The sequence below is a fragment of the Pipistrellus kuhlii genome, unplaced genomic scaffold (assembly GCF_014108245.1).
Source record: "Pipistrellus kuhlii isolate mPipKuh1 unplaced genomic scaffold, mPipKuh1.p scaffold_m20_p_40, whole genome shotgun sequence".
In the NCBI taxonomy this organism is placed as follows: domain Eukaryota; kingdom Metazoa; phylum Chordata; class Mammalia; order Chiroptera; family Vespertilionidae; genus Pipistrellus; species Pipistrellus kuhlii.
Window position 1 is genome coordinate 2,710,004 of NW_023425541.1, and position 26,940 is coordinate 2,736,943.

The 26,940-nt window shown below is 46.6% G+C and overlaps 1 protein-coding gene across 6 annotated transcripts in view; it reads left to right on the top strand.

Annotated features, from left to right (window-relative positions):
• The first annotated feature begins 852 nt into the window (after nucleotides 1–852).
• DLG3 (discs large MAGUK scaffold protein 3) overlaps nucleotides 853–26,940 on the top strand; it is a 75,681-nt gene continuing 49,593 nt past the window's right edge. The window contains exons 1-9 of one of the 6 annotated variants that reach the window (XM_036411421.2): nucleotides 853–1,608; nucleotides 4,954–5,004; nucleotides 5,424–5,548; nucleotides 5,761–5,930; nucleotides 6,201–6,337; nucleotides 6,678–6,822; nucleotides 7,406–7,565; nucleotides 9,384–9,540; nucleotides 9,941–10,043. In XM_036411421.2, the coding sequence (XP_036267314.1) occupies nucleotides 1,252–1,608; nucleotides 4,954–5,004; nucleotides 5,424–5,548; nucleotides 5,761–5,930; nucleotides 6,201–6,337; nucleotides 6,678–6,822; nucleotides 7,406–7,565; nucleotides 9,384–9,540; nucleotides 9,941–10,043 (1,405 nt within the window). In that variant the 5' untranslated portion in view covers nucleotides 853–1,251. Of the gene's footprint in view, nucleotides 1,609–4,953; nucleotides 5,005–5,423; nucleotides 5,549–5,760; nucleotides 5,931–6,200; nucleotides 6,338–6,677; nucleotides 6,823–7,405; nucleotides 7,566–8,087; nucleotides 8,271–9,383; nucleotides 9,541–9,940; nucleotides 10,044–10,713; nucleotides 10,987–26,940 lie in introns of those variants that run through there. The other 5 variants (XM_036411420.2, XM_036411419.2, XM_036411418.2 and 2 more) reach the window with 5 other exon arrangements.

The following is a 26,940-nucleotide window of genomic DNA, read 5'->3' on the forward strand; positions in this document are numbered from 1 at the left end:
GAAGCTAATGACAAAACAAGAACAGGACAGGAACTGGACATATCATCCTACTTCCATCCTCCAGCAGGCTGAGCCAGGAGAGGCTAAGGAGATATCAAGTTCCTCAGACCCCTGAAATGGTTTCTCTTACTTCTTATCTCTTATTGCTTTTCCTTCTGCCCTGTACTCTCTTTCCTCTGGCACCCTGAAGCTCTTTCCCATATCATAACCATGCGGAAGTTGGGTGGAGGACACAGGAGGAGTCTGTGGGCCAGGGACAATAAGTTAGAGCTTTATTTTCCTTCTGTTCTGGGCCTAAGTGCCGCCCTGGTATTGGAAGCAGGTCAAGTAGGAGGGTACTGGAATTTCAGGGCCTAGAGATTGAGAGAACAATAGTACTGGAGAGGAGGCACTCACAGGAGAGAGGCCTCATAAGCTGCCCTCTGCCCTGATCTCCTGTTTGTTAGGAGAGAGCACTTCCCCAGCATCACTTCAGTCCGTTCTTCTACCTCAAGTCTTTATTCCTGGTAGCTCCAGCTCTGAGCAAGCCTGGGGACCCATTGGGCATCTTTCTGCAACTCCCTCTTGGAGGTGGGGTGGGGTGGACCGGGCGGAGAATGGGCTGCGATTGGGAGCATGTGGGCTCAAGTTGGGGGCTGAGCTCACCTATGGCCCAAGTCCTCTGCCTCGTCCCTATGGTTGTCAGTACCCCAGATATCTGGGGAGCTGGGGCTGAACCCGGGGGCGCCACTGCTTCTGTTCCTTTAAGGAGCCGCTGTTTAGCATTCCTGCCGCTGCCACTGCCTGACTCTGCACGCTGATTGGCTGGAATCAACTGAGAAGGGAGCCAGGGAGAGATGCTCTTGACTCCACTCAGATCCATCCTGGGGACCAGTGCAGGAACGGTCCTCGCAGCACCCAACCTCTGCCCCGGCTCCCGCTTCTTCTTTGCCACTGGGCCTAGGCCCAGGAGCCACTACGGGCGACACGGAGCCACCAGTGCTGGAGGGGGAGCCGTGGGCGCGGGGCAGCGTGGGGGCAGAGGCCCCAGGACGCCCGCCCGGCCCCAGGCCCCGCTCCGCCCGGGCGCCCCCACGGGTGCCCCCTCCTTCCTGGTCTGAGCAGTGTGAGTGTGCCCGGGAACCTGGCAGCGGTGGCGGAGGCGGCGGCGGCGGTGGCGGCGGCAGCAGCGGCGGTGGCGGTGGAGGCAGCGGCGGCGGCAGCGTGGAAACCGGCGTTGGCTGGGGGGTCCGGGCCGCGGGGGGCAGTGCCATGAACAAGCACCAGCACTGCTGTAAGTGCCCCGAGTGCTACGAGGTCTCCCGCCTGGCCGCCCTTCGGCGCATCGAGCCCCCGGGCTATGGGGACTGGCCGGTGCCAGACCCCTATGGGCCAAGTGGGGGAAATGGAGCCAGCACGGCATATGGGGGCTATAGCTCGCAGACCCTGCCTTCGCAGGCGGGGGCCACCCCCACTCCACGCACCAAGGCCAAGCTCATCCCTACCGGCCGGGATGTGGGGCCAGTACCCCCTAAGCCAGCCCCAGGCAAGAGCACTCCCAAACTCAACGGCAGCGGCTCCAGTTGGTGGCCTGAATGCACCTGTACCAACCGGGACTGGTATGAGCAGGTATGAACCAGTGGGGGGTAGGATGGGGAGCCGGTGGTGGGGCAACTGGGGGGTGGGGGGCGGCGGCTGGGGAGTGAGGGCCTAGAGGCCTGGGGTGCAGCACGGGTTCGTGGGGCTCCAAGCCAGTGGACCCTAAGCCCTAGCATCACAGCTGGACCGAGAGGCGATGGGAAATGTGTGCTTCACGGTGTGTGTCTGTTTGGGGGCGTCCGTTTGGAGGGGGGTTGTGAGGAGCTGTGTGTGTCAGGGGGTGAAGGTATGGCGGAGGAGCACATTTTCCTGTGTAGGGAATTGGGTTTGACTCAGTGCGGGGGCTCAGCAGTGTCTCTGTGTCTGGCAGGGGCGGGAGGTTCTGCGGGGGCTGTGTGTGGTGTGTGTCTCCGCGGGAGGGGAGGAGGGGGCATGGTGCTCTGCGTAGGGGGGACATGTGTGATGCGTGTGTGTGCTGTGTGTGTGTGTGTGTGTGTGTGTGTGTGTGTGGAGGTTTGTGGAGAAAGGCAATGGAGCTCCTGTGAATCTATGTAAAGCCCATGCGCCCAGCTCGCTGAGCTTCATCCCTCGATGCCATGAGTCCCTCTCCGTCACAGTCCCTTTGTGTGTGAATGTGCACATGGACGTATGAGAATGTCTGACCGCGGAGGTGTTTCTGTATATGAGGCTTCAGGGACGGCTGTGTTTCCCCGTGTGTGACTACATGTATATGTGTGTGAGCATATGGCTGCAAGTGTGTGCACACGTGTGTGTGTGTGTGTGTGTGTGTGTGTGTGTGTGTGTGTGGTGTCCCTCTGAAGAGGTGCTTGACAGGCAAGGGAAGGGAGGGGGAGAGAGAGAGACATGTCCCAAGCAAGGCTGAGATGATGGCGAGAAGGACAGACTCTTTTGTCCAAGCGGCTCTGAAGTGTGTGTGTGTGTGTGTGTGTGTGTGTGTGTGTGTGTGCGCGCGCGCGCGCGCGTGCGCGTGCGTGCCTGTATGTGCTAGAGGGGGGACTGAAGCAAGCTTCCTCGCTCCAGAACAGGCATGATGCCTGGAGCCGGGCACAGGGCATCTGCTCTGGTGTAAGAACTGGCCCCAGTGGGGCATGCCCCATTGGATACCCCCAGACATGGGAGAACTTGGCCCCCCAGGTCTGACTTACAGCTTGGGAACCCCTGGGTGCAAGGCACAACTCTGGTTTCCACTCCCAGCCTAAACTGCCAGCTTAGAAAATGGAAGGAGCATCTGTGGGAGAAGCAGCAAAATGGAGGCTGGACCGGCAGAGCCAGGTCCCTGGCACACATGGCGGAGGGCCTGCCTGATTATTTGTCTCTGCAGTCCCCAGGGTAGGGAGAGAGGAGAAGGTTTTGCTGTCGAGAGTAGGTAGTGACCATTCTGGCCACGTCTGTCCTTCTCTGGGGATAGGATGTGCTCTCACTCAGAAGCAAAGATGGGGACTTCCTGGGGAGAGGAGTCCTTCCTTGGTTCCGGCCTTCTGTCTGTTTACACTATTTCTTGTGTCTCTTTCCTTGGCCCCTTGCCTTCTCCAGCGAGTCCACCTCTCTCCTTTTCCTCTCTATCCAGGGGCCCTATACTTGCAAACACTCTTATGCTTGTCCTGCTCAACTAGGAGACGGGTGACAGTTGGCAATGTTTCTTTGCTGGGGCTGATTGCTGGATGCCTTTTGGCCCTGGGAGCAGGATCCCTGAGGGGGGCAGTGGGAGGGTGGACCAGTTGGGAGCAGGAGCCTCTGGATCTCACTGGAGCTGGGCTTGAAGCATGGGTTATCACATGTGGGCATGCATGGTACTCCAGATGCATGCAAGAACTGCATGGGTGTTCTTTTCCCTGCGTTTCTGTCACATGATACTTCAAGCAGCTGTGTTGGTTTGGGGCCTCTAAAGAACCATCAGCTCCTCCTGGGATCATGGACCAGAGTGGGGCTGCAGCTGGTGTCCTCCCACCAACTCCTGGAGCTGCAGGGCATAAAATCTTGGGGTCAGGCCCAGAAAAGGTAGAGGCATGACTATCCAGCCCTCTCCACATCTCCTCCTCTCAGCTTCTGAAAGTCAAAGGTGTGTGGGATGAAGGTGGGAGAGAAGCAGAACAGGGCATGTGGAGGAGCCCCCACCCTGGGTTCCCAGGTCCGCTTTTCAGGGGAGGAGACTAGGGGTAAGGCAAGAGGTAACACAGCCACAGAAAGATGGGGAGAGAGTGTCAGGTTACCTGGTGAGAGAGGCAAGAGGGTTTCTCCATTGAGGGGATGTTGAGAGTAGGAGCCAGAAAGCAGATGCTACTTGTCTGTCCAGAATCAGATTTTCACTTGACAATGGCTATTAGTATGTGCTCTCTGGGAGGCCACCTCTCTGGGCTGGTCAGACTAACCCTATGTTTCTGTCCCCTTCCCTTGTGTCTCCTCCCATGGCTATTGCATGTTGAAGGCCATGGACTCTGATGCCATTCGCTCCATGGTCATCAGCTTCTCCCTCCTGGGGAATCTTGTCCATTCTGCTCCTGCAGCATCTCTGGCTTTACCTCTGACGCCCGGCCAGATCCTACCCTGGCCCTTTATGCTGGGAAACCCAAAGGGTTCTGTACTAAACACCTCTTGGTAGAAAATGGATTAGGACTTTCACTCCTTCTACCCATGTAGACTTGGGTTCCTGGGGACACATTAGGAGACGTAGAATGAGGGCTTATGAGGCACTTCCCTTTTTCCCACGAGCTCTGCTGGGGGAGGGAATGAGTGGCCAACACGTCAGTGGCCTTGGCAGCTTGCTTTAATCTAGATTCTAGTCTCTGCTCTGCCACTGACTCCCAGTGTGCCCTTAGCACAACCTGTGTCCTCTTTGGGCCTCAGTGTCACCATTTATCACAGGAGGGAGATTGGACAAGATGGCATCTGCTGTCTTTCTACTTCTGACACAGTGGGAGTCTCTGATCTCCACCACGGAGTGCGGTGGTTCAGAAGGCAAGCAGGTCCTGGGTACCGCCATGGATGCTGGGTGTGGCTTGGTTTATCTGGCATGTTCCATTTTTGCCACCCATTTTTGCCTCAGGCCGGCTCCGCACCCCTCCTAGTGAACCGCAAAGCCCTGGAGCCCGGTCTCTCCTTGAGCGCACCACTGGCTGGCTCAGTCCCAGACCATTGATCTGAGCTAAATAAACAGCTGTGTTTGGCATGATATGGCTTGAAGCAAGGGGAGGAGGGTGAACTCCTCAGGGTCAGTCTGTCTCCCTCTGTGGTGTCTAGGACCTATTTGGGCTCTTCTACGCCGTGGGGAGTGTGGAGGAGCAGGTTGACCAGGAGGCATCTGGCTGGGGGGTATACCAGGAAGCATTTAGGGAACCTGCCTATGTTTTCCCCTAGGTAAATGGCAGCGATGGCATGTTCAAGTATGAAGAGATAGTACTCGAGCGGGTGAGTTTGCCAGTGGGGCGGAATGAAAATGGAAGGGAGGGATTGAGCCAAGAGAGGGGAGGGCCTTAAACCTGAGTCTTAAGACTCAGAGGGGGGCCTGCATTGAAAGGATGGGGAAACAGTAGCCCTCAGAGGCCGCGTCATTGCATCAATCAGTCAACTGACTAACAAATATTAATTGACCTTGCTTGCTGAAGCCTGGGGAATTGGGGAGGGGGTGGCTTCGCTGAGGCCTTTATGCTAAAATGATCAGCACAGGCTGGGAAGCCAACAGGTGTCTGACGAATATGCCCTGGTCTTCACTGGCCACTTCTGAGGCCTGGAGCACCTGACCTGGTGGTTGGGGAGGTTGGGGGACCAGGAACCCTTCCTCATGCCCTTTGAGTGAGCAGACTGTGCCCCTCCACTCCTTTCCGCAGGGCAATTCTGGCCTGGGCTTCAGCATCGCAGGTGGCATTGACAACCCCCATGTCCCTGATGACCCTGGCATCTTTATTACCAAGATCATTCCTGGTGGAGCAGCTGCCATGGATGGGAGGCTGGGGTGAGGTGGCCTGGAAGCAGGGCTGGGGGAGGCAGGGGAGGATGGAGATGAGGGGAGGAGGACTGCCTGGCAGGATGACCCTTCAGTTCAATCTGAGAGGAGGAGGGGGAATGGAGGGAGGAAGAGGAGGGGAGGGAGAGGAGCAGGAGGAGGCGAGAGAGGGGATGGAGGGGCTGTGTCACAGTGTCGTGCCTCTTGGACTTCCCCCACAGGGTGAATGACTGTGTGCTGCGGGTGAATGAGGTGGACGTGTCAGAGGTGGTGCACAGCCGAGCTGTGGAGGCGCTGAAGGAGGCAGGTCCTGTGGTGCGGTTGGTGGTGCGGAGGCGACAACCCCCACCTGAGACCATCATGGAGGTCAACCTGCTCAAAGGGCCCAAAGGTGAGGTCCTCTGGGTTCCTATGCTCTGGCCAGAGGTCCCTGGTTGACTATGAAGGAAATGGAAGGGGACAGTCTTACTCCTTGCCTGACTCCCCATAGCAGGTCACACCTTTCTTTCTTGACCTCATGTTTCACCCTACTGACCTCAGGATGACAGCCTAGTGTTTGGGATCCCCAGGGAAGTGTGTTGGCTAGGGGCGGGTGTTGGATTTTGCATTGAATTGGCTGAGCACTCTAACTTCTGCGGCCCTCTCCCACTCCCTGGCGCAGGCCTGGGTTTCAGCATTGCTGGGGGCATTGGAAACCAGCACATCCCAGGAGACAACAGCATCTACATCACCAAGATCATCGAGGGGGGCGCTGCTCAGAAGGATGGCCGCCTACAGATCGGGGACCGGCTGCTGGCGGTGAGACAGTCTTCACGGAAATGCCCAAATGGTAGGGTGGGAAGGTGGAGCTCCAGCAGCCTCTCATTTCACCTGACCCTCATTCAGGTATTAGGCATTGTGGGGAATTTTAAGAGTGTCATTGGAGTTGGGTGTATCAGATACCAAGGCCCTACTTCTTTTCAAGGCTGGGAGTCCCTTAGCTACCCTACCCCTATCTCAGGCTTCTCAGCTCTTCACAGCACTGCCCTTGGGCCTCTGTGAGAGCACTGTTGAACTTCACTGAAAGGGCCCCTCTCAGGGGTCCCTGAGAGGCCCTTCCTTCTCTCAAATGCTAGCCCAAAGGCCTTTCCTCCTCTAGGTGAACAACACCAATCTGCAGGATGTGAGGCATGAGGAAGCTGTGGCCTCGCTGAAGAACACCTCTGACATGGTCTATCTGAAGGTGGCCAAGCCAGGCAGCCTTCACCTCAACGACATGTACGCACCCCCTGACTACGCCAGCAGTACGTACCCATCTGCCCTGTCATTGGGCTGGAGCCCCTGCCCCTGGTTTCTGGAGGGAACAAGTGCATGCCCCTTGTTGAGATGGAGAGAGAGAGCGGAGGACTAGCGTTCAGGAGAACTGAGTCTACACCGTATAGCTGGTCCCTCGGACAAGTCCCTTTCACGTCTCTTTAGTTTCCTCTTTGGCGAAAAGGAACTAAGCTAATGATATATGTGCTGCCTTCTTCATAGGCCTGCTGCAAGGCTCAAATGAGATCATGAACGAGAAAGCCCTTGGAAAACTGTGTTAGGCTACAAAGATGTGAGGGATTATTATTAGTTACACCTCTAGTCATGCCGTTCTTTGTAGACTGCCTTGACTTCAGCTCTTTCTAAGACTCACAGGACTGAGCCCAGGATTCAGAAAGGGACTGTGGAAGAGGAGCCTTTGGGGCGGAGTGGGGGCAGAGAGGCTTGAGAAATCAGCAGCCCTTGGTGCTGAGGTGCATCTGAGGCGGGGCGTGAGGGACGGTCCTTGGGGAGGGGAGGAAGGTACCTACGTGGAATGGTCTCTGAAATGTTCTCGCCCTCTCTTGATTCCAGCTTTTACTGCCTTGGCTGACAACCACATAAGCCATAATTCCAGCCTGGGTTATCTGGGGGCTGTGGAGAGCAAGGTCAGCTACCCGGCTCCTCCTCAGGTTCCACCCGCCCGCTACTCTCCTATTCCAAGGCACATGCTGGCCGAGGAGGACTTCACCAGGTGAGACTATCCCAGCCCCAATATAGGGGTGGGGAGGAGAGGAATCCGCTGCTGGCTGGCCACAGGCCTAGTGTGGCATGGCAAAGAAGAGGACAAGGCCCCCATCGCTCCCACTTTTGGCCTCTGAGGCCCTCTCTCAACCCTGGGGGCCCTAAGGGACAGAAGAGACTGCAGACATACGTTCCACCATCAGGGGGAGTGCCAAGTGTGTGGCCCAGATCCAAAGTGCAGAGAAAGGGTGGGGTGGAGTGTTTTGGGGACTGAGGAGGTGTAGGCTGAGGGGGTTCCTGCCCAGAGACAGTTGCCGCCCCCTCTGCTGCAATCATTCCGAACTACAGAAGAAAGCAGTGCAGCCAGTGGAGTGGGGTTGGGTGGGACGCAGGGAGGCTGGCGGGCTGGGTGGTTTCATAGGGACCGGCCCCGCCCCACTCTAGCGTCGCCTCCGTGGAACTGGTCAAGCCTGCCAGGGTTCTGGGGGACAGGTTTGCCATAGGGTGGGGCCTGCTGAGCTGCTAGGCTGGCTGCAGTGGGGCCCGGAAGGATAGGCGGACGGGGGAGAACAGCAGGAGCCATGGAGAGGGCGCTCAAGTTCTCAGGCTCCGGCTTGGCCCAGGGCTTGGGCTCGGCCTCAGCCTCGGCCTGGAGGAGGGCTTCGCAGAGGTGGGCTTGGCCGCTCCGCTCCCTACGACCTGGAGGGGATGCCAGGTAGGAGGAGAGGAGGGCTTTGAGCAAGAATATCCGGGACTCACTGAGGAAGCCTAGGGCCTAGACCTGGAGCAAGAAAGGAAGAATCTTGGAGTTGGGGCTCCTCTGATGAAAGATGCTTAAAAGTGAATGTGGTGGGCCTGAAAATGTGCTGGGAGTCCCGTATATGGATATACCTGAGTGGCTGTTGTTCTCACCTGATGACACTGACTATTTACTGAGGGATTTTTTTACACATGGCTAGTTGTAGTCCAGGTTTTCTTTCTTTCTTTCTTTCTTTCTTTCTTTCTTTCTTTCTTTCTTTCTTTCTTTCTCTCTCTCTCTCTCTCTCTCTCTCTCTCTCTCTCTCTCTCTCTCTTTCTCTCTTCTTTCTTTCTCTCCTCCTCTTCTTTCTTTCTTTCTTTCTTTCTTTCTTTCTTTCTTTCTTTCTTTCTTTCTTTCTTTCTTTCTTTTTTGTAGTCCAGGTTTTCTATGTATTTGTTCCCTTGCTTTGGTTAGGCTCCTGTGCCACCTTGGGGGACCTGGGAACTCTTTATCTCTGTCTCTCACATCACCTAGCCAGGGTACATAGTATTAATAATTGGTGACTACATCTGTTACTGGGGAAAGTAGGAGGGGTCAGAGTCGGGGGTGGAATTTTGAAATAGCAAAGGAGCATGTGGAAAGTAAGTATGCACGCACATTCTATGGATGGAGAGTGTAATCAACTCCAGAGTGATTCCACTGCTCCTAACTGGCTCCCCTTCTGTGGCCCCAGCTCCATCACACCAGTTGGTAGGATAGGAGAATCTGGGGAGGAAGAGGACCAGTGGATGGGCTCTGAACCATGGTGTTTCGAGTCCAGGCGAGGGCTTTGCTGACCTGAGAGAATAGGGGACTGCCCACTGGAGAGCTGACTCTGAGCCCTCAGGAAGAAGGGAGGGAAGAGGAACTGAAACTTGGACCTGGCAGAAAATAGCAGCCAAGCAGTTTCTAGGAGAGAAAGGGAGGAAGAGGGTATCATAGTTAGGGACCCAAATCCTTCTGCAGTGATAGAGACTCTTGCTCCAGACAGGCCCTCATAGGGATGCTAATATCTACCTTGTTCTGACCCTTCCACTGCTTTCCCACCAGAGAGCCCCGCAAGATCATCCTGCACAAGGGCTCCACAGGCCTGGGCTTCAACATCGTGGGAGGAGAGGATGGAGAAGGCATTTTTGTCTCCTTCATCCTGGCAGGAGGCCCAGCAGACCTGAGTGGGGAACTGCGCAGGGGAGACCGGATCTTATCGGTGAGGAGACAAAGGCGAGGTGGGAGGATGGGAGCCATGCCAGTCAAAAAGGGAGGAGAGGAGACCTTGCTTTCTCTAAGGAAGACTTGAGATGGATGAAGGGCTAAGAGCTGGAGAAAACATATTTTCTTTTGGGTGTTTTTAGTGAGGGACAGGGACTGAGATGAGACTTATCCTTGAGGAGGAAATGAATCTTTCTTTTATCTTAACCCTGGTTGGCATTTGACCTCATAAAGATAATTACTATACTAGGGATGCCATATTCTGTATGTCTCCTCTTAGGGGCAAGGGTGGGATACTGAGAAAGGCTTAGGGATGGGTACCTATCTCCCTCTCCTGCTATGACACAGGTCTCCCTTTCTTGCTTTAGGGGTAGCTCATAGCTCCTCTCTTTCAACAGGTGAATGGAGTCAACCTGAGGAATGCAACTCATGAGCAGGCTGCAGCTGCTCTGAAACGGGCTGGCCAGTCAGTCACCATTGTGGCCCAGTACAGACCCGAAGGTAGGAGAAGGAAGGAGGGGCAAGATGATTTGAGGAGTTTACATTTTTAAGTGTTGGCTTCTTGCCATCATAGGCATCAAAGCCACTAGAACAGGTCCTTTCTATTTTAGTGCAGTAACCTCTTGCTGTTTGGACTGGGGTAGGTTTGTGCAAGTCAGGGAGCATTTACGAAGGCTATACTCAGAACCTACTGATCAGGGCTGCAGTACAACAGAAGGCCAATAGTGGGCAGCAGCCTACGGGAGGAAGCACAGAGATTGGGAAGGTTGGAAAAAGGGGAGGGGAAGGAATGGGGCTCAGAGGGCTCGGAGACGCGGAACTATGAACCCTGGATCAGGAGGAGGGTAGCTCGGTTGGAAAGATCTCAGGGAGAAGTGACCCGACTTCTTAAGACATCTTGGGCCAAAGCTCTATGACCGCCCTCCCTCCCCCGCCCATTTCCCTTCCCAGATCGGGGTGACCATGGAAAACCCATAAAGGAGCCGAAAAGATGATGCCAAATCCTCGGGGTCGGGAACCTGGAGCGGAGCTCTCCCCTTACAAGGGGCCTTCTTTGTGTTCTCAGAGAGCGTCCTTGGGCTGGGGAGAGGGGGCGGGGCCGGTTATGCAAATTAGGGCCTTTGATTGGCTGGGACCCGCGGAGGCCCAGGTGCGGAGGTGAGCCTCCGGCCGCGGGCGCCTGCCGGCCGGCAGAGTGGCCATTGGCTGCCCAGCGCGGCCTCCGGCAGCACGCCCCTCCCCCTGACCCAGGCGCGGGCGCCCCTCCTACCCCCTCCAGCGCCTCAGGCGTCTCCTCCTCCTCCCTGCCGTCCCTCTCCCCCTCCTCCCCTCCTCCCCTCCTCCAGCGCGCCCCGCTTTGTGGCCGTGGTCTCCCGCGTGGGACGTGGGGGCGGCTGGAGCTGGCGCTTTCTCAGCACCAGACCTGGACTCGGACCCGCGCCAGGTGAGGTGGGGCGGACGAGGGCGGGGGTCAGGTCCCCTCCTTGTCCGCCTGAGCCTCTCTCTACGATTCCGTTCTCAGACTCTCTTTTCCAACACCGCCCCCCCCCCCCCCCCCCGTCTCTTCCCCCAGCCCCTGCGGGCACTGCTTAGATCCCCTCTTGAGGGTGGGGGTCCAAGGAGCGACCCTCTCCCGTTCCCGGGCCCCTTCGGTGGCATCTCTTTGCCATCACCTCTCACAGCCAGTTCTGCCCGCTTTGTGCCCCAGGGCCTCGGCCCTCCCTCCCTTAGCAGCTCCCTAATCCCTAACCTCAGAGGAATTTTCTAAAGCGCTCCTCCCCCACGCTCTTGAATCCACCAAGCCCGGCTACCTCTGGGAACAGCAGAGATAGACTTGGCCTTTTCAGAGCCCCAAACCCACGCTTTTGTTTGCACCGACTTCTTTTGCCTCCCCCTCCTCTTTGTTAGCCCAGCTTTTGTCTCTGAGGGCTGCAGCTCTCAGGCTCTTCGGACATCGGACATCTAGGCCCCACGGGCCAGTTCCTAAGGTGGAGGAAGGGACCTCTCCCTGGCAGGTGCGCTGGTCCTTAATGAGGAAGAGAGAGGCTGGGAGCCCTGTCCTCAAGCCCTGAGGAATCCAAAGCGGATCTAAAGCGCCTACCTTTGTCCTTTCCGCCCTCCCCCACTCTGGTTCAGTACCTCCAGCCAAGAGCCTGAAGGGAAAGAAGAGAGGGGCCTGCACCTTCTGCACTAGTGTAGGGAGGTAACTAGCTAACAGGAGAGCTGGCTGGGCTGAGGTCATGGGAGAGATGAAGATGGACACTCTGAGTCATTTCTCTCCATGTTTGGGGTTCAGCTTAAAGATAAGAAACACCTAGGGTTATTGTTTTTATGATTTCTGCATTTGCTGTTGGCTTCTTAGTGTAGAGCTAACCATCTGATTTTTATTAGCAACGGGTATGTATCCATTTCATGCCCACAACTTCGATAATGTAGGTTCTGCAAAGAAGAAAATGGTTTCTGTCGTGTGTGTGTGTGTGTGTGTGTGTGTGTGTGTGAGAAAGAGAAATTGATGTGTTTCTTTCGGTTTTGCTCTCTGATGTTGGGCACATGGAAACAATACTGTGAATTTGTTTGGTGGTAGGGTGTTGGAAACTGGTGACTACATATTTTGTGAGTTTTGTTGGGGGAATGTAACTGGTTTCCATACAAAGCTGCAAGTTGTCCAGGGTAAAAGGATTCCTGAAGTGTTCATTGTTCTCAGACTATCTCTGAGAGTGTATAATGTATGTTGAGGTGCTGTGTTGTTACGTCTCTCTACCCCTTGCTATACAATGTCTTTCTTCTCTTATGATTCAATTGGGCCACTGCTGTTAAAGCTCTGCCACCCCAATCTTCTTTCTTTGGTTTGGTAAATCCAACAGGATCCCAACATGCAAAAGCTCTTTTTTTTTTTTCTCATTCAAAAATGGACCCTTGGCCGAAACCGGTTTGGCTCAGTGGACAGAGCGTGGGTCTGAAACTGAAGGGTCCCAGGTTTGATTCCGGTCAAGGGCGTGTACGTTGGTTGCGGGCACATCCCCAGTAGGGGGTGTGCAGGAGACAGCTGGTCGATGTTTCTCTCTCATCGATGTTTCTAACTCTCTGTCCTTCTCTGTAAAAAATCAATAAAATATATTTTAAAAAATGGACCCTTGGAGACAGGTCTATAGGGACTGTCAAGCATTCCGTGTTGGGCTCTGAATTTCCTTTGATAAAGTGATAGTTTTTAAAAATATGGACTACATGTTGATCATTTTATAAATATATTAAACTAGATTCCCAGTGCACAGATACGGGCACCAGTGAGGCACCTCGGCCCGGCCTGCATCCTCAGGGGATGTCAGACTGCTGGTTTCGGCCTGATCCCCACAGGCCAGGCTGAGGGACCCCACTGGTGCAAGAATCTGTGCATCGGGTCTCTGGTATGCATATAAGATCTTTGGTTAATCTCTTCCCGCCCTCCCCACTCTGAGATTCATCAGTCTGTTCCATGTTTACATGCCTGTGTGTTGAGCATCTGCCCCCTGGTGGTCAGTGTGCATCATAGCTACCGGTCAAACAAACAGTCGCTTAGGCTTTTATATATATAGATACTGTTCATTAAAAGATTGTATCACATGGGCATTTACAAAATGAATAATCCAGACATATGTCTGTTGGCTAAAATGGCAGAGACCACATGTTATTGGCCAAGTAAGTGTTTATTTTTTTACATGGAATATGAAAGCTGGAAGGGATTATATTGTCCAACCCCTCATTGTGCAAGCCAAAACAGTGACAGGAGCAGAGGGATTTGACTTGTCTAAGGTCTTGAGAGGAAAGTTGCTGAGGCCCACCTCTGCAGTTGGCTTAATCCTGAGGTCCACCAGTTGGGACCAATTGTGCTTGGGAATATCTGAGAGACCTAAGACCGAACTAGAGCAGAGGAACACCTGGAAAAGAACCAGGGAAAGAGAAACTAGGGAAAGAGAATGGGGGAAAGAGAGATGTATGTGCAAAGAAAGGTTAATCTCCATTGTGGCTACTGAAGCAGCATTGCCAAATCAGTGCAGCCTTTAGCTAGATATTCTTTAGTATGAGAGCTTTGAAAAATAGCTTTGACTAATTAGAACAGAATAAGAACAATTGTTCCTTTTTAAATGGCTTAACTGAAATATAATTAATATACCGTACAATTCACCCATTTAGGTGTGCAACTCAGTGGCTTTTAGTGCATTCACAGAATTGTGCATCCATGGTCAGTCAATTTTAGAACATTTTCATTAATCATCTCCTTTTAATACATAGAGAGGGTGCAATTATAGGAAGAGTGATAGGTATATCTCCCCTGGGCACTTAAAGGCTGGATGGCAGCTCGGTGGGAATGTTCTAACTTTGAGATTTTTTCATATATTTGTTTAGCTTAATGTAAACCCATAATGAAGATAGAAACTGTGGCTATCTATTTGAACTTTGTACTGTGCCTAGCATGGGCACTTTACACATATTTTTATGATGGAGCTTTGGAAAATATTAAAGTAGAAGTACTAAGTGATAAAGGTGCCATAGTAAGAGATGCTGTTTAACAGTTTCACTCCTGATTGCTCTAAACTGTTGTGGACACAGCAATCCTACCTATTAGCTAAAAATAGCATGATGTTCTTGGGCATGTATAATCCTGCTTTAAATTCAAATTGAAAATTTAAACTACTGGTTCTTGGCAAAGGCTCTTTTCCAATCTATTCTAAAATGAGAAATATTTTTCTGTGACTTGTGGACTTGCTCCACCAAAGGGAGGATGTGTTTCATGCTAATACATCTTGATTTAAAAACTACTTCCTACATTTTCTCCTCTAGTTACTTTGTGATAGCCTCTGTTTATAAACTGAACTAGTGTTTTTCTGGAAAGCCCTTTGTTTATAAAGTAGAACCTGAAGCCTAAACCAGGAGGTGAGCCAGAAATTGATCACTAAGTTAGCTAAACTGGGAACTGGTTCTTTGTGACCAGTCTTTTCAACTGGAATGTAAATCCAGAAAGGCAGGGGTTACAGGAAATAAGAGAGAATGAGTTTTCCATACTTATTTTAAAGTGCGGAATAAGCACACTTTCACCATGGAAACATCTTCAGGTAAGGCCTGGAAGAGTTAAGAATCAGTGTTCATAATAACTTGAAAGTATAAAAGGGATATTTCCCCATAAATAAGTAACTTTCAAGGATGTAAACATAGCTGCTACCCTATCAGCGAGATCTCTCTTGGGAGCACAGAGATGAAAGTTTATAATATTATAGCAAAGAATAAAGTTCTGAACTGCCCGTTGCCATCCTAAAAGAAGGCTAATATAGGAAAGGAAGAAAATAAATGCCTGTTAACAGCGTTTCTATACTGAACAATTTGAAGGCAGCTGGTACTGTATTTATCTGTATCCCCAGCACCTAGTCCAGAGGATGGCATGTGTTTTGTTGAATTGAATTGTTGAGTATCTCTGTGTTCCAGATGGCATTTCGGATATCCCAGTGGGAGATGGACAGTATTACCCTGTCTCCCCGAAAATAAGACAGTGTCTTATATTAATTTTTTCTCCCAAAGTTGTGCTAGGTCTTATTTTCAGGGGATGTCTTATCTTTCCATACGCTAGGTCTTATTTTCGGAGGATGTCTTATTTTCGGGGAAACACAGTATCCCCATTTTACAGATGAGAAAAATGAAGCTTAGAAAGGTTGAGAGACTTGCTCAAGGCCACACGATCAGTAAGGGGCAGAATCAAAAATTGAAGTCAGGTTTTCTGAGAAGTTTGGGTCCCAGGCTTTTGCTACTAGGTCACAACTACCACCCACCAGAGCAGAGAAGCTGTGAGCCTCCCCCTCTCTCTACCTAAATACTTCTGGGCATAGCAAAAGATTCTGCTCTGACACTCTTCAGGTGCCAGAAGCTGTTAGCAAATGGAGTAAAACCAACTCCCAAATGTCAGTTTTTTAGTGTTGCCCGCCCTGTATAGTCTTTGTGGCTGACTTCTTTCACTTAACTCCTGCACCAAAGGAAAAAGTAACCTGGAGGCCTGAGGGAGCCCCCCTCTCCTTCAAAAGGAAAGTGGGATTAGTAAGACTACCCCAGAATAATATGTGGGGGGAACCGCAGAAGGAGCCAAAAATTGGGAGTTGGTTTGTCTGACTTAATGGCAAATGTGTGCAGGCTTAAGAATGTTAATGCAGTAAGTAGGCATTTCTAATTTCTTCAAGTGAAATGGAGTTGTATTTGTCACTCAGTTGTTATGACCTTACAATTCACTCATTAAGGGTGCAATTTGGCGGTGTTTAGAATGTTTATAGAAATGTGCAGCCGTCACCACAATCAATTTTAGAACATTTCCACCCCCCCCAAAACATTGCACCATTTAAGTGTCACGCTCCCATCCCCCTCAGCACTAAGCAACCACTAATCTACTTCCTGTCTCTTTGGATTTGCCTATTCTGGACATTTTGTGTAATATACAGGGGTGGGCAAAAGTAGATTTACAGCTGTGAGTATGGGAAACAATTTATTCTTGTATTATCATTTATTATTCATTGTATTATTTTCCATACAAACTACTGTAAAACTGTAAAACTGCTTTTGCCCCACCCTGTATAGTCTTTGTGACTGACTTCTTTCACTTAACATAGTGTTTTCAAGGTTTATCCATGTTGTAGCATGGATTAATACTTCATTTCTTTTTATTGCTGAATAATATTCTATTATATAGATATATCACAGATGTCTACCCATCATTCATCAGTTGATGAGCATTTGCCTTTTTCCCTCTTTTGGGCTATTATAAATAATGCTTCTTATGAACATCTGTATGCAAGTTTCTGCATAGATATTTGTTTTTATTTTTATATATATATATAAAATCATAGGCCTATTGAGGGAGGAATGGCCAGGCTGTTTTTCACAGAGTTTGCACCATTTCACCATCCCACCAGCAGTGTGAGGTTTTCGTTTTCTTTTTTCAAATATATTTTATTAATTTTTTACAGAGAGGAAGGGAGAGGGATAGAGAGTTAGGAACATCGATGAGAGAGAGATATCGATCAGCTGCCTCTTGCACACCCTCCACTGGGGATGTACCTACAACCAAGGTACATGCCCTTAACCGGAATCGAACCCGGGACCTTTCAGTCCGGAGGCCGACTCTCTATCTACTGAGCCAAACCGGTTTTGGCAATGTGAGGTTTTCAATTTGTCCATATCCTCACCAACCCTTCTTTGTCAGTGCCAGTCTTTTTTATTATAGCCATCCTGGTGGGTGTGAAGTGATATCTCATTGTGGTTTTCAGTTGCATTTCCCTGATGGCTAAGCATCTTTTTATGTGCTTATTGTTTGTCATTCAATGTTGTTTTGCTTGGTCCCCTAATTTGATTCTCACAGTTTCCAAATTGACTTGAGCCCAGAGCAGGCCAACTATGTTATTATTCAGGTGATTTGAGGGAACCAAGAGGATAAGGGATTAAGTTTTACTGTTAACACTGTGCTGGAGGGGCTTAAAGATTGGGTATAGATGAATTTAGCTGTGAATGCTTACATGATAAAAATGATTAAGGCTCACCTTTTTGTTTTTTAAAGACAGCTTATTCACATACCTTCCGACTCGCCCATTTAAAGTGTACTACAATTCAATGGTTTTTAGATTGTTTAGTGGTGCATCTAGCTCCACAATCAATTTTAGAACATTTTTCTCACCCTAAAAGGAAACCCTGTCCCATTAGCAGTCACTCCCCGTCTCCTCCCAGTCCCTCCCCTCCCTTAGCCCCAGGCAACCACTAATCTTTTGTTTCTATAAAGTTACCTTTTCTGGATAGTTCATATAATTGGAATCCTACAACATGTGATCTTTTGTATCTGGCTTCCTTCATTTGGCATACTGTTTTGAATGTGCCAGTACTTCATTCATTTTTAAGACTAATACTCCGTGCTATGGATACACCACATTTTGTTTATCCATCCATCTGTTGATGGACTTTAGGGTTGTTTTCACCTTTTGAATATTGTGAATACTGCTTCTATGCACATTCATGAGCAAGTTTCTGTGTGGTCATATGTTTTCAATTCTTTTGGGTATATATACCTAGGAGTGGAATTGCTGAGTCATGAGGTAATGACATTTTCAAACTGTCAGACTTTTTTTCCAAAGTGGCTGTACTGTTTTAGGCCCACCCTGTTTTTTAAACTTAGAAGAGAAACAAATTGTTAACCTTTTGTCCCGTTTTGCCTCCTGGGACTGAACTTCATATAAGTGGGTGAGCTGGCCTTTTGTGTCTTCCATGTAGTCCAAGAACAGAGTAGCTAGAGTTGACAATGATTTCTGAACCTAACTATACAGGTGCTTTCTTTCTTTCTTTCTTTTTTAAAAAAATATATTTTATTGATTTTTTTACAGAGAGGAAGAGAGAGGGATAGAGAGTTGAAAACATCGATGAGAAAGAATCATCGACCAGCTGCCTCTTGCACACCCCCTACTGGGGATGTGCCCGCAATCAATGTACATGCCCTTGACCGGACGAACCCGGGACCTTTTAGTCCGCAGGCTGACGCTCTATCCACTGAGCCAAACCGGTTTCGGCTACACAGGTGCTTTCTTGTCCTTGTTAGATGGTTTGAGGCAAAATCCTAGGAGCTTTGGTGTCTGCAAAACATTGGTTCTCCTGAATGGTTAGAATAATATATGACAAAGGGAATGAGTTATTTCTTATGTATTTAGAGCTTTTGGGGATTTCTTTTTATTCTAATATGTTGCTTGTTGAAAACTTTACCCTTATATTTACGCTGTTGCTTTGTTTAAAGCTTTAGACTTCTTTTCCACAATTCTATGTTAGATAAGTGGAAGTGAATTGTGAATTCTGTTTATAAGTTCCTATTTGTACTTATACTCTTACTGAATCACATAATCTTGAACTAATAATAGTCTTGATTTAAAAAGGTCTTATCTTCTTTCTTCCTGTGATAAGGCTTTCATCCTCTTGAACTGGACCTTTGTTTACTTTCACTGAATTTAGATATCTTAAAACAAAACAAAACAAAACAAAATAAAGGCCTTAGAGATTTAGGGATTTTTCCACTTGATGAAATTAAATGATAAAAAATGTTAATATACTCATAGAAGAAGAGTAACAATTTATATAAATTTGTACATTAGGAATCTGGATACATGTCATTCAAAAAGGATAAAGAGAATTTTTCAAATCCAGACTATATTATTAGGAGTTGTTTGTAAACACTGAGGAAAAGAAGTGGTGAGCACAGGAACCAGTGTAAGTTCACCAATGTCAAACAAATCATGTCAGACTGAGCAGATTGCTTTCATGGACTGGTAGATTAGGGAAATATGGTAGATGTGGTATATTTTGATTCCAATAAGGCACTGCAAGGCTTCTTGATGACTGCTTCTTTGATCCACTCTTGGATCAGATGACCGGGTGACAATATTGTTGTTTGTAATGGTTGAATGTTCAATCCCAGAAGAAAATGCCGAATGATCCAGGAATAGTGTGGAGGGGAGTTTCTAGTGCATGTGTGTCCATGGACCTTTCTTGTTAATTTTGCCTCCCTGTTCCCCTCAAATTGTATTTATTTATCCCTGGATAGAAAAGTATTACATTTAGATTTGTATAAAATTGGAAAATACAGAAAAACACACAGTAAAAAAAATTCAAATCACCTATAATAATCTCCAGAAATAACCACTATGGGTATTTTTTCCACCAAATTTGTATAGTATATAATCTTAATATGTATGTCTGGATCTCTTTCAAGGTTGGGATCATTGTATTTAAACAGTTTTATATTCCTTTTTTAACATATATTTTTATTGATTTCAGAGAGAAAGGGAGAGGGGAGAGAGAAACATCAATGATGAGAGAGAATTATTGATCGGCTGCCTCCTACACACCGCCTAATGGGGATCAAGCCCACGAACCGGTGACTCTTCAGTCTGCGGGCTGATACTCTATTCACTCAGCCAAACCAGCTAGGGCTCCCTTTTTTTAAGTTAACATATGCCATAATTAAAATGATTTTTAAGCCTGGCCAGTGCGGCTCAGTGGTTGAGCATCAATCTGTGAACCAGGAGGTCATGGTTCGATTCCTGGTCAGGACACATGCTCTGATTATAGGCTTAATCACCAGTGGGGTGCATGCAGGAGACAGCTGATCAATGATCCTCTCTCATCATTGATGTTTCTATCTTTCCCTTTCCCTTCCTTTCCAAAACCAATAAAAAATATTTTTAAAACATGGTGTTTAATAAGTAATATTGCATTGTGTGTATCATAATTCATGTAACTATTTCCTTATTGGTAGACATTTAGGCATTTCCATTTAAAAAAAATCTTAACTCTTTGATTGATGTTCTTGTATGAAGCTTTTTGTGACTCGATTGTTTGCTCAGAATGAATTCCTTGGAGTGAAATTTTTGGGTCAAAGGGTATAAAAATGTTTAAGACTAAATTTTTTTAAATTGATTTTTAAAGAGAGAAGGAGGAAGAGGGAGGGAGGGAGGAGGGAGAGAGGGAGGGAGGGAAACATTGAGGTGAAAGCAAAACATTGATGGGCTGCCTCCTATACTGGGGATTGAGCCTGTAACCCGACCATGTGCCCTGACTAGGAGTGGGGGGAAGGATGGTAACAGTGTCCAACCAACTGACCCACACTAGCCAGGGTATTTAAAGCTTTTGATATATTTTGTTAAATTATTCTCCACTTCCACCAACAGTATAAGAGTGTATATTTTGAGATTCTTGCTAACACGGAGCATTCTTTTTTAAAAATCTTTACAAATTTGATAGGTAAAATGTTAATTTGTATTTCTTTGGTTCATAATCCAATTGAACATTTGTGTGTGTTTGTGTGTATATGTCATTGGTGATTTTTTGTGTGAATTGCCTGATTATGTCCTCTCCCTGTTTCTCTGTTAACGTGTGTTCATCAGTTCATTTCAAAAAAATATATTTTTATTGATTTCATAGAGGAAGGGGGGAGAGAGAGAGAGAGAGAGAGAGAGAGAGAGAGAGATCAATGATGAGAGAAAATCATTGATCAGCTGTCTCCTACACACCCCGCACTGGGGATTGAGCCCACAACCTGGGCATGTGCCTTGACTGGGAATTGAACTGTGATCTCCTGGTTCATAGGTTGATGCTCAACCACTGAGCCACACCAGCCAGCCTGTTCATCAGTTGGAATATTAAGTCTTGGTGAAATATACTGCGAAGATTTCCCCCAGTTTGTAGTTTGCTTTAAAAAAATCTTTTTTTATCCAGTCAAATCTATCATTGTTTTCTTTTGTGTATTATGCCTCTGCCCATAGGTTTGGAAAGGTCTGCCCTACTGTGGGAGCAAATAATTATCTATCTTTGTTTTATGCTAGTTATTTAATGATTTTATTTCACATTTAAAAGCTTTACCTGCCTGGAGTTTATTTATGATATAAAGTAGGATACTATTTTATTTTCGCTCCAAATGTTTAATGACTCACCACAGTAACATTTATTAAATAATTCCTTTTCCTACTGTTTTGAAGTGTCGCCTTTATAACACACACACACACACACACACACACACACACACACACACACACACATACACACACACACACAATTTGGATTTTGTGTTTCTTTTTCATTTCTATAATATTTTACTCTGGGATTGTCAGTTACTGAAAAATGACAACAGATATTTGGGCAAATAACAAGAAGAGTATTTTTTTTTCTGTAGGACCCATTTTCTGGGTTCCTTCCATGAAACTTTACTCAAAAGAGATTCAGAGAATATGTGATCCTTTTGGAGTAAAGAACATTTGAATCTAGACTTCCAATTGATGTGATAAAACAGAAATTACATTAACTCAAGTTAGCAAGCTTAGTCATAAGATGTTTCAGTCATATTGCTGCATCTCTGTTAAATGAAAACGATTGTTAGAAATAAGAGTACCCACTACCGTGAGAGCAGAGAAAGGTATAATTCTATCTTCATTCCCATGTTTTCTGAATGAGCTGTTTTGTTTTGAGGTGGTCCTTATATATACTTTGGCTTATGGGTTAAAGATGATAAATGCTTTGATAATCTTGCATATGAATATGCTATATGAAATTCCTTTGAAATAGAGAAAAGGCCCTCTTTGAGGCTTTTACCCTGATCTACTTGGTGATCTGGAATGGGGGGAAAGAACCAATAGCAAGTCCTATGGGTAACTTTTTCTTAGCTTGATATGAGATCAGAGTTTTTTTTTTCATTCTACTTATTTTCAGACCAGGTGGCTAAGTGTAATGAAATCTTTATATACTATAGTACTTTTGCTCAGTAGTTCTTCCTACATCCTCACTGAGCTCTTTGGGGGGCAGAAATAATCTCCTCAATAGGAATAAACTGGAATATTTTATGGCATGCTAATCTGGCATGTCTTGTTTTCTGTTTCATTCCCAGTATCAGGGTGCTATCAAGAACCCAGGCTATGTGTGTATGGCTGAGGAAGCACATTGTGACAGTGCAGGGACCAGAACAGTGACACTGTTTCTGTTCTGGGTTAGTCAGAATTCGAAGCCTATTGTTCTAAAAGTAGAGCTGGCATTATTTTTCTTCAAGCAGTATTTGCCCTGTTTGTCATTTTTCTGCCCTCTCACATAGCCTTTAAATTTTTTATTTTATTTTATTTTATTTTATTTTATTTTATTTTATTTTAGCAATTTGTGCTCATTGATTTGGTATTATTTTGACCCAAAGAGCTTAGGATTATTTGCAGATGTGAGGATTTCCCTCTTCTAGATCATATTTTTTAAAAACTGTTACCCCTGGCTGGTTTTTCTCAATGGTTAGAGGATTGGCCCATGGACCCAAGGGTCACAGGTTCAAATCCCAGTCAAGGGCACATACCTCAGTTGCAGGTTTGATCCCGGTCCCAGAATGTGTAGGAAGCAACCAATTGATGTGTCTCTCTCACATTGATGTTTCTCTTTCTTTCTCTTCCTCCTCCCTTTCACTTTCTCTAAAAATCAATGGAAAAAATATCGTTGGTGAGGATTACATTTTTTTAAATTAAAGTAGTCCTAGGTTTGATAAAACTCGTTGATTTGGTCATGAAATCATAATTATGTCAAAATTTGAAGGGGCCTGAGAAATTGTCCAGTTTTAGGGGTGTCAGGGTCTTTAAATTGCGGGCCCCATAATTACAAACTAACCCAAGTAATACACTTCATATTGTTTTTATACAGACAAGTTTGTGATATTTAGAAATGTTGTGCTGTTTGGTGATTCATATACAATATCTCCACATTGGCAGGTATCTTCTTGATGGACTAATTTTTCTTTCATCTCCATTTCATTTGAAAACCTGAGCTATACTGTTGGGACAGATGCTTGTAATTCAAACACATCCTATGGGTTTGCACTCCAAAAGGAACTATAGAAACCTAAAACACAATTCATACTCATCAAAATCTGTGACTCTCTCATGAGGTTGTCACTTCATTTCCACCAGAGTTCTATATACATTTTCAAAGGTTGATTCCTTTGAGTTCACGGCAGCTCAGCCATGGCAAATGAGGGCTGTATGGGTTTGAGATTGGAACACCTGCACTTCTGTGAGAACAAATGAGTCTTTGGGCAGCTATTGACTTCTTTTGCGTTTATAAGCCAACCCAGATGTGCTATTATTCAGGACTGTCTTTCCTACTCAGTATTTGTGTGGGGACTCAAGGTCAAGAAATTATATCTCTCTTTCGTACTTTATTTTTATTTGTGTTTTCCCATTGTTTCTCCCTGTCACAATCTGTGTCTGAATTCTGTGACCCAGTTGTCTCCTCAGCTTCATTGTCATTTCCAAATTTGGTAAGCAAAGCTTTCAGTTTATTTTGTAGCATTTCCCTTTTTTAATCTTTATTCAAATCAGTGGTAATCTATATAGCACACAGAATACGTACCCTTTGTTGCTACAGTTTGTTTCCTACCCAGAATTAAATGGGAGCAAATAAAGTTTATATGGGTTGAGAACCTGATTCTCTTCAGCTTTGTCAAAAATGACTGAGAAGTGTCACTTTTAATAATGAGGAGACAGTTTTTTTCTGTCATTAGAAAGGTAGATAGATTTGAGAGGGGAGATGGTTTTGGAGGCTTGGATGAGTGCCCAGTTTTGTGGGTTTTGTTTTTTTTTTTAAAGAAGTTATACCTTTATTTTTTTAAAATATATTTTATTGATTTTTTACAGAGAGGAAGGGAGAGAGATAGAGAGTCAGAAACATCAATCAACTGCCTCCTGCACATCCCTCACTGGGGATGTGCCCGCAACCAAGGTACATGCCCTTGACCAGAATCGAACCTGGGACCTTTCAGTCCGAAGGCCGACGCTCTATCCACTGAGCCAAACCGGTTTCAGCTCCCCAGTTTTTATTTTTATTTTTATTAATTTGAGAGAGGAAGGGAGAGGAAGAGAGAGAGAGATAGAAACATCAATGATGGGAGAGAATCATTGACCACCTGCCTTCTGCATCCCCCATACTGGGGCTCATGCCCACATGTGTGCTGACCGGGAATTGAACCTTGACCCCTAGGTTCCTAGGTTGATGCTCAACCCCTGAGCCACGCCGGCCTGGGTGAGTGTCCAGTTTTTATTAGTGGACATCATAGTTTCAGGCCCTTTTGATACATTAGGCTATTGAGTGGTTTGTGTTTTTTTCTTGGTCAGTTTTTAGCATTTTGGGGGGTGGGTGGAAGGAGAAAGTTTTGTGTTACTTTTTGTTACATTAGTTCATGATGAAGCAGAACTTGAGAATTGCAGTGTCCAGGTTTGTCTTGTAGGATCTTTATAACAAGTTAACAGAGTCAATAAAAGTTCATTGACTCAATGGGGTGCCATGCTAAACTTTGAAAAAGAAACAAAAACCACATCAAGGAACTAATAGTTTTGTAAAGGAAATGACATCACCACAAATGCTGGGTAGTAGATTTTAAAAGGGTGAGGTAATGTAGGACCTGGAAACCATGTTAGATGAAGAATAATTAAGGAAGTACGAATATTTAGTCTGAAGTAGAGAAACTTATTTTGAGGATATGATTGCCATTCTGGTTAATTCTACCTGAGGATATCTTTCCATTGAATTTTAGAGAGAGTGGACAAGGGAGAGGGAGAAACAGAAAGAAACATCAATGTGAGAGAGACACGTGGATGATTGGTTGTCTCCTGCGAATCCAGGACCCTTCAGTCCGCGGGCTGACAGACAGTCTATCAGCCAAACTTGGCTAGGGTGTGGTCGGCAAAACTGCGGCTCACTAGCCACATGCGGCTCTTTGGCCCTTTGAATGTGGCTCTTTTACAAAATACCACGGCCTAGGCAAGTCTATTTTGAAGAAGTGGTGTTAGAAGTTTTAAGTTTAAAAAATTTGGTTCTCAAAAGAAATTTCAATCATTGTACTGTTGATATTTGGCTCTGTTGACTAATGAGTTTGCCGACCACTAGGCTAGGGCATGATGGGCATTCTGTATCATGGCTGATATTATCCTGCCTTTTCTTGTTCTTTTAGGAAAAACCTTAGAAGTTCCTTTTAGTCCTTTTTCACCCTACATCCAATCAGATATAAAATTTTGTCTATTTCTAGATCTAACATATTTCTTGATTTTTGTCTCTTTCTATTCTGAGTTGCTCCCATACTATGTCAGGCATTTGAAATCATTGTCTGTAGTAGAATTGGTTCCTAGTCTTTATTTTCTTCATCTCTGTCCTCCATTACATTCTCAGAATAATCTTCCCTCAAACATAGTTCTAATTGTATCACTTTCCTATTTAAACACTTCAGTGGTTCTATCTCAAACTCATACAGTCTTGCCCCCTCCTCTTCTCCTGTTCATACTTTACCTTTTAGTCAATCTTATTCAGTAGTCTTAGAACCTGATCAAGGCTTTCTTAGCTCTTTAACCTTCTTTAAACTATTTCTTCACACTATTATGAAAAAGAGAACTGATTATATTATATTTTATTTATTTATTTATTTATTTTTAAATATGAATTTTTAAAATATATTTTATTGATTTTGTACAGAGAGGAAGGGAGAGAGATAGAAGGCCAGAAACATCGATGAGAGAGAGTCATCGATCAGCTGCCTCTTGCACACCCCCTACTGGGGACATGCCCGCAACCAAGGTACATGCCCTTGACCGGAATCAAACCCAGGTCCCTTCAGTCCCCAAGCCGACGCTCTATCCATTGAGCCAAACCGGTCTTGGCACTGATTATATTTTACTAATATGTTGCTTTAGATACCAAAATCAGGATCAGCTGGCAAAAGAGCCCATGAATTTTCTCTTGAATAGTGTTGTTTAATAATTAAAGGATGGAGAACTTCCAAACATTGGACATACTTTAGTAGAGGCTAGGGAGCTAGCTGGTTTGGATGCAGTAAAAGCAGGGGTTACTTATATTGGGGGCTATAAGGCCCAGACAGAAATAGAAAGCATGGTGTTCTCTGCTGTGAAGAAACTTAAGTTTCATGTAAGGTACCGCACTTATTTGGCCAACAATAGCCAAAGTGAGACACACACACACACACACACACACACACACACACACCCTGATCATGCACTCCTTTACTTACAGTCTTTCAATGACTTTTTAGGATAGAAAAATCCTTATCATATTTCATAAGCCCTTGTATGATCTGACACCTGCCTACCTCCCTAGTATGATCTGCCAGTATCCCTTTTACTTGCCCGTGATCCAAATATTTTGTACCCTCGCTGTGCTGTTCCTTGTGTCTGTAATGCTTTATCCACGCCTCTTCCCCTTGCTAACTCTTCATCCTCAAAGCCTCAGCTTAAATGTCACTTCCTCAGGGAAACCTTTGTTAACATCTCTTTCGTGCGCCACCCCCCCCCCCCCCCACACACACACAGTAGGTTAGGCTACTCTGTTGATTTCTCTTAGCATTTTTTATTGCATTTGTCATAGTTATAATTAAGATTGTAATTAAAGAGTTATTTGTTTCATGATTGTAATTTCTAGGAACTGTTTTGATTACCATTATATATCCAGTAATTCTCGCAGTGCCTGGCACACAGCGGACATTCAATAAATGCTTGAATAAATAAATAAATGAATGAATAAAACTTCTAGGATGAAAAAGGTGGTTCAGTGTCAGGCAGGGGAGAAAATTCTAGGAGAAGGTAATAGCAGGTAGGAATGGACACATTGTGTTCAAGAGTTCCAGCCAGAAAAAAAAAGTCTCAGCCAGGCTAGCTCACAAGAGGATCTGTGTAATGAGAGATGGGATACATAGGCTGAGAGTGAGGGGAGGATCGCTGCAGCCATCTATAAAAGTTTAGTTGAGATATTAGAGTAAAATACTTTAGTGGCTGTTATTATAGAAACTTGATAGGGAGGCTACAAGTTGAAGTTTCTGGTGATAGATTAAATA